Consider the following 7,199-nt stretch of genomic DNA (forward strand, 5'->3'; position numbering starts at 1 on the left):
ATGTCTTTCCGACAGTGGGAGGAAACCCATGTAGACACAGGGAGAATGTACAAACTCCACACAGACAGTGACCCAAGCTGGGAATCGAACCCGGGTCCTTGGCGCTGTGAGGCAGCAGTGCTAACCACTATGCTGCCCGAACTGAGCGCCCATAGCCTCGGAAATAGTGAATTCCAGAGATTCCCCACTCTCCAAGTGAAGAAGTTCCTCCTCAGTTCAGTCCTGAATGGCCACCCTTTATTCTGTAAATGTGCCCCTTACTACGGGGGATGCTTTTGTGAGGTGAAGGCACTGACAGTTAAAATCTTTTTAATTCCCCATCATTGATTCCTCTTCCCGTGATCAGAAGATTTAGCCTAACTTGAACAGAATACGGATATGTCTGCTGAGTGACCATGTGTGTCTTTGTTTTGCAGGAGTACAAACACAAACTGGCCAAGGTTACACAAGTGCGCAAAGAACTCAAGTCCCACATCCAGAGCTTACCAGACCTTTCCCAGCTGCCCAATGTGACAGGGGGTTTGGCCCCATTGCCCTCTGCGGGGGATCTCTTCTCCACCGACTGACCCTGTTGGATTCTTCTGCTCAAAAGACTTTTTAAAGGGACACAGAGGAAGGAGTGCACAATTTTCAGAGCCACCCATTTTTTTCCTTGTTTTTGGAAAGTCAGAAACTTATTTCGCTGTAGTGATATTTTTCTATGTCTGCAGGGTTGTGGTGCTGGCAGATGTGAATAAAATAAAAGGTATTTAAAAAGAGGTCTACCATTAGCACACAGAGAAGACAAGAGCATTTACCTGTATACAGTTTACACCAAATGGCAATTGTTTATTTGACGAGTAAATGAATGCCAGAGAATTGTGTCTTGCAAAATAATACAGTATTTCAACCATTTGAAAGGTTAGTGTTGGATTTGGATCAGTGGGACCACATTGTTAGTCTAGTGGGTAGGCTGGTTAGCATGTACATATCTTGAAAGTCCTATGGCCAGAAAGTTGCCTGTAGTTTAACAACCATCATTGACAATGGCAGCTCACTTCATAGAAGCAGCAACCAAGCATGTCCCGGAGTGCACACTAACCAGCTGTGAAGCTCTTTCAATGAACGTTGATTCACATTATATCATTCACCCTAATAAGCTATTGACCACCCCACTACCAAATAAATAAAACAAATTGAAAAAGTTACAACCACACACCACTATTTGAGATCTGAGCCTGGTCTAGAAGCTGTGCTAATGAAATGCAGAGCAACAACGTGGACATCAGTGAACAGGTACGCACTGTGAAAACCATACACTGAATGTAACGAACCCCTTTTTAATGTTTGGTATGGTAGGGTGGGCTTGCATTGCATGCTGCTTCCTGAGTTTAGTTGGGACTGGTGGGCCGTGCTGCTACATTTTGAGTCATCATACACTACTAGACAGTGGAGCATTGACACCATAACTGAGGTTTATTGAAGTTCACGAAGCAGAGTTTGAGCCGGTACATTGAAGCCTTAATCTGCTCTTTCCCAAGAGGTGGTTTTCAAACAAAGTAATGAAGCTGCATTCTTCAAAGTTGCTTTTGTTTTGCTTTCTTTTTTTAAAAAATGTGATTACCATATAAGAAGAAAAATATTCAAAAAAAGCACGACGAGTGATGTTTAAATGCAATATTATGAGTCCTGAAGTAGTATTGTCATGAATGTGCGTGGTATTAGCAATTTGATTTTTCTGTTTTGTTTACTTAAAGGGTAATGACACTGGGCGGGAATGACTTTCAGTATAAATTGTTTGGTCCAGCAAGATTAGTCAAAAACTATCTTCCCACCTGCGAGGGAAGTTTTACTGGTCAGGTCACAATTCTTGCTGGGTCTCACTGCTGGAATGTATTTACTCACATTACATATATGGCTGCCATTAAATGGGGTGAAAGTGGAGGTGAAATTATTCCAAAGTGTGAGTATTGATGCTGATATTTAAACTTTAAAAATACTTTTAATTCTAAAAGATTCATCTATCTGAGGCAAATACTTTAAATTGAAAGCGTATCCCCACACATACTTTGGTCTTGAATTATACTGTGGAAAACAATTGAATGCATAACAGGTTTGCAATTTTTCTCCACTATTTTCTGGAGGCATTAACCACCTATTTTAAATGTGTTAAAGTGCCCACTTAAATAGCGAGGAAAGGAAATCCAGGCAAACATCATAATGTTCACTAGAATCCCACAGTATTTTTTTTGCCCTCCAAGCTATACCCATGCAATTACGGATCGAACTGTAAGATATTTGTATATATGCACATTAGATAAGTAGCCTTTCTAAATCTGACAGCATTGTGTTCTAAACATCTGTAACAGGTCCTGTAAAAAAAGAATTGTGCTTTCACCTTCTGTCAGCTGAATTGCTTTTGCATTTCTCAAAATATAGGTATGTTGTGAAATGTAGTTCTTTGAACTTTTCTAACCTGACCTTATTCCTGATGGACGCATAAGCAAAGCGTGTGTGTGTGTGCGTGTTTACCTTTCAATCAAGAAATGTGTCAGTGAAGAAATCTAGCAGAAAAGGAGACACAAACGCATAAAAGAATGTTTTTGCTAACAAGACCAACTCTCAGAATGAAGGTTGCTACAGTTCAAATGTCATGTCCAGCAAAGATGGATAAACATGTAGATGTGACTGACCGAGATGCTAGCCGGTTGGTTTCAGTGTTTCCAGTATTTTGTCTCTCATATTTTATTAAGATTTCTCTACTGCTGCATTTCCATACATTTCAAACTGTTCTGCAATGTATAATATTTATAGAATGGTAGAACTACAGATGATTTTATTTATAGTATTCTATGAATAAACTTTTAAAATAAAAGAGTATCTTACAAGGTAAACTTCCTAAATGCCTAAGTGATTTTCTGGAACAGCTTCCTTGATAGTGAGCACACACTCTGCTGTATGAAAACAAATTTATTTGGATAATTTCATTCTCTTTTTAAGACAAAGTTTATTTATTAGTGTCACAAGTAAGCCAACATTAACACTGCAATGAAGTTACTGTGAAAATCTCTAGTTGTCACACTCCAATACACTGAGGGAGAATTTAGCACAGGCAACCCACCTAACCAGCATGTCTTTTAGATTGTGGAAGGGAACCAGTGCACTCAGAGGAAACTCACCCAGACACAGGGAGAACGTGCAGATTCTACACCGACAGTGACCCGAGGCCGGAATCGAATCCGGGTCCTTGGCGCTGTGAGGCAGCAGGGCTAACCACTGTGCCACCGTGTCGCCCTATTGCTGACCACATTGCTGAGGGTCTGGAGTCACATTCAGGCCAGACCAGGTGAGGATGGCAGATTTCCTTCTCTGAAAGACATTGGTGAACCAGGGAGATTTTTGTGTGACAGTCGACAATGGTTTCATCGATGTTTAATTCCGCACTTTTATTGACTTCGAATTTCACCATCTTCTGTGGTGTGGATTCTATGACCCTTGGGTGTCCTCGGAAATGGCTGAGAAGTTCAGGAGTGAATAGGGATGGGCAATGAAAGCCGGCTCAGCCAGCAACGCCCACGTTCCATCCCGTGAGTAAATAAGAAAGAAGGATTCTGATCAAGGTGGATTCCCCCGTGCCAAAGGCTGTAAAAAGGTGGGGCATTATCTCTATCAGTAACCACCTGTTGCAATAACCTGAGGAGCTGCTGTTCTGACACAAACATGAAACTAATCCTCTGCCCGTAGACCCTGTGGTGGAGGAGATCGCCTCTTGTCAGCTACACCTCCGAGAGCCTTTCCTCGGTGTTGTAGATGAGTGGGAAGAAGGTGTGATGTGGCTGCTGCTGCTGACCTTGCTCCTTGCCTGAGCTCCAAGGTGAGAAGCAGCACCCACTCGGCACTGATCTTTAACAGATGGGGAGTGAAGTACTCCTGCTCCTATTTCTTATGTTCTTAAGATGGGACGCACAAAACTGCTGAATATCAGGAATGACTTCCAAAGTAGTGGAACTAACCTCCAAAGTAGTGAAAGCACACCGTCTGTACAATTCCTTCAGTTAGGCCCAGCAGGAGGAGTGAGGTATGAATATGTAGAGAATTTTTTTGCCTGTGATTTGTTTTTCAGCCCCTTCAATTCCCAATTTCCTCGCACGTTGCTTTCACTGGACGCAGTCCAAAATAAATTCAAAATCCCGAGTTTTTTAAAAAAAGTTTTTTAAAAGTGCCCTTTAAAAGACGAATAGAATCACTGCAGTAAAGGAGCCCATTGAGTCTGCACTGACTCTATGACAGAGTATCTTACCCCGGCCCTCTCCCCTGTCCTATCTCTGTAACCCCACACGCTTTCCATCGAACCTGCACATAGAATCATAGAATCCCTGCAATGCAGAAGGAGGCCATTCAGTCCACTGAGTCTGCACCAACCACAATCCCACCCAGGCCTTATTCCCATCACCTCTCATAGTTACCCCGCTAATCCCCCGACACTAAGGAGCAACTGAACATGGCCAATCCACCTAACCTGCACGGCTTTGGACTGTGGGAGGAAACCCACGCAAGTATGGGGAGAGTGTACAAACTCCACATAGACAGCGACCCAAGGCCGGAATTGAACCCGGGTCCCTGGCGCTGTGAGGCAGCAATGCTAACCACTGTGCCACCATGAAATTGGTAATCGCCGTCTCTCGTGCTGGGGGAGGGGGGGGTAGTTCCTATGCAGAGCTGACTGCACTGAATTTAAAGGTGGGAGTTGATAGGATGTCTAAACGTTTTCCTGGTGTCATATCAATTTCAGTGCCTTAAACCAGCCAGTCGCTCCCAAATCCAACCACTTTAGATTAAAATTCCATTTCAATTGCTCTCCCCTCTTGCTCCCTGCAAACCCCCTTACTGGGTCTCATTACAACTTAAGAAGCTGGACTCACTCTTGGAGGAAGTGTTCCTAATCCTGGCTTCTAACCATGGTTTGCCTTTTAAGGGGAACATTCAAATTCAGTCCCTTATCAAGCAACCAGGAAACACCCAGAAATAGCTGCAACCCAGAATAAGAGGGGGTTCCAGTGGGTTTCCACTGATCCCCCTCTAGGACTATCCTGAGAGATGGGTGAAAGTCCTGATGAAATTCAGGGCCATTGTATTGAATGGAAGTCCCAAAGATGGATGACATGGATAAAACCGCTTTACACCACACAATTAGAATTCTTACTGCATTATCTGGATTTATGACTTGCAATTTGAGATGACTTCACATTCATTATCAGGAAGGTATTATCCAAATTGAAGCACTTGGGGTGTTTATTGTCATGTGAGTCAGCACTTGCGGTGGAGAACATGATGTTATGAGGAGTTTAGGAGCCAGAAAGGTTATCAGTAAAACGAGAACTATCTGCTGACAGAGTTGGTTTGTTGATTGTACCCGTTCTGTGTGCCATGGGATGGGAAATTCAGGAATAGGCTGCCAGAAGGGTTTGCTCCTTCAGTCTGACTGAAACACGCCAGGATTAGGCCATCCTGGGCGGCTGTATAACTCAGTCATGGCCAGTGCCCCTACAGAATGCCCCCTCCTCTTCCTCCTTGTATCGTCTCTCTACCTCTGCGTGTATCTTGGCGGGGTGGCACGGTGGCACAGTGGTTAGCACTGCTGCCTCACAGTGCCAGGGATCTGGGTTCAATTCCCAGCTTGGGTCACTGTCTGTGTGGAGTTTGCACATTCTCCCCGTGTCTGCGTGGATTACCTCCAGGTGCTTCGGTTTCCTCCCTCAGTCTGAGGCAGTGTTAGGTACATTGGCTGTGCTAAATTCTCCCTCAATGTAACTGGACTTTGGCAACAAGGGGATTTTCACAGTAACTTCATTGCAACGTTAATGTAAGCCTGCTCGTGACACTAATAAATAAAAAAAACCTTTCTGTTTTTTGTACAAGGCACATCTTACTCTTCCTTTTCCTCCATAATGTATACCCTCTGGCTTCAGTGGAGGTCGGAGGAAACTGGACCTATCCTGCCTTTGGCAGCTGAGATGCTCCCAGCTAATTCCTTTGGGATTTGAAACCTGTGCCAGCCTTCCCACCCCAACCACACCAGAATGGTCACAATCTCACTGGCTGTTGGTACCGGCAATGGCATGTGAGGCACTGACTGAGGAGGGCAGGAGGGGCAAGATGTGAGGAGTGGAAATGCCTCGAACAGTGCGCACAGTCCCACTCTCATGGCCCACCCACCTGCCAGCAGTGAGCTGGAGAGCACTGCATTGCATTTCAGTGAGGCATCACATTGACAAGACTAAACTTTCATTACGTCTGTTTAAGTTGGCATTCTGAGTGCGCCAGACATTGGTGAGGGCCATCATAAACATTTTTTTTTATTCTATGGGCTGTGGGCATCCATGTGCATTTATTACCCATCCTCAGTTGCCCTTTGAAATGAGTGGCATGCTAGGGCCAATTACAAGTCAACCACATTTGCTGTGGAACTGGAGTCACATGTAGGCCAGATGAAAGCTAATGGTAACCACGAAACCATTGTCAATTGTCAGAAAAACCCATCTGTTCACTAATTTTTTTTTGTTTACTTTTTCCAATCCAATCAAGTCAAACTAAAGCCAATTCAGAGTCCCAACAAGTTGGGACATTCCCGATCCAAGCTGACAAGACAGGGCTCTCACCTCCTGTCTTGGGCTTGATCTACATGATCCAAGCTGATTGGAGTAGGTGTAGCTCCCCCTCCAAGGCTTGATCTCATTTGCATCTTAGTCGAAAGGCCGAGATGCTGCTTGAAAAAATTGCTTCAAATGAAGCTGAAATGTAACCTAATGGACTTCAACCAAATGCAGATCAGATACTACACTTGATCTTAGCCAAAAGGCTGAGAAGCGATCCTTTAGGGGAGGAAATCTGTCGCCCTGGCACATCCCATGAATGAATAAAAAAAATTGTTGATCGCGTATTCATATCATTTGTATATCACACTACATTTCACCACATCTCGGCCTTTTGGCTAAGATCAAGTGTAGTATTGATGTGCTGTGCTTGGTTGAAGTCCATTAGGTTACATTTCAGCTTCATTTGAAGCAATTTTTTAAAGTGGCATCTCGGCCTTTTGGCTAAGATGCAAATGAGATCAAGCCTTGGAGGGGGAGCTACACCTACTCCAATCAGCTTGGATCATGTAGATCAAGCCCAAGACAGGAGGTGAGAGTCCTGTCTTGTCAACTTGGATCGGGAAT

At 44.0% G+C, this 7,199-nt stretch overlaps 1 protein-coding gene and 2 non-coding genes across 3 annotated transcripts in view; 2 read left to right on the top strand and 1 right to left on the bottom strand.

The window, feature by feature from the left end:
- The window catches only part of LOC145352517 (regulation of nuclear pre-mRNA domain-containing protein 1A-like), a 60,038-nt gene extending 58,453 nt beyond the window's left edge, over positions 1-1,585 (top strand). Inside the window, exon 7 of the mRNA XM_080202479.1 lies at positions 417-1,585. Within this exon, the coding sequence (XP_080058605.1) occupies positions 417-566 (150 nt within the window). The 3' untranslated portion in view covers positions 567-1,585. The remainder of the gene's footprint in view (positions 1-416) is intronic.
- A 5,074-nt stretch (positions 1,586-6,659) lies between these two features.
- LOC145362187 (U2 spliceosomal RNA) lies at positions 6,660-6,850 on the bottom strand. The gene has a single exon (XR_013889950.1). It is a non-coding gene; the product is annotated as a U2 spliceosomal RNA (small nuclear RNA).
- A 100-nt stretch (positions 6,851-6,950) lies between these two features.
- LOC145361965 (U2 spliceosomal RNA) lies at positions 6,951-7,143 on the top strand. The gene has a single exon (XR_013889898.1). It is a non-coding gene; the product is annotated as a U2 spliceosomal RNA (small nuclear RNA).
- The last annotated feature ends 56 nt before the right edge of the window (positions 7,144-7,199 follow it).

This window comes from Carcharhinus amblyrhynchos, chromosome 2 (assembly GCF_965287045.1).
Source record: "Carcharhinus amblyrhynchos chromosome 2, sCarAmb.v2.hapA, whole genome shotgun sequence".
In the NCBI taxonomy this organism is placed as follows: domain Eukaryota; kingdom Metazoa; phylum Chordata; class Chondrichthyes; order Carcharhiniformes; family Carcharhinidae; genus Carcharhinus; species Carcharhinus amblyrhynchos.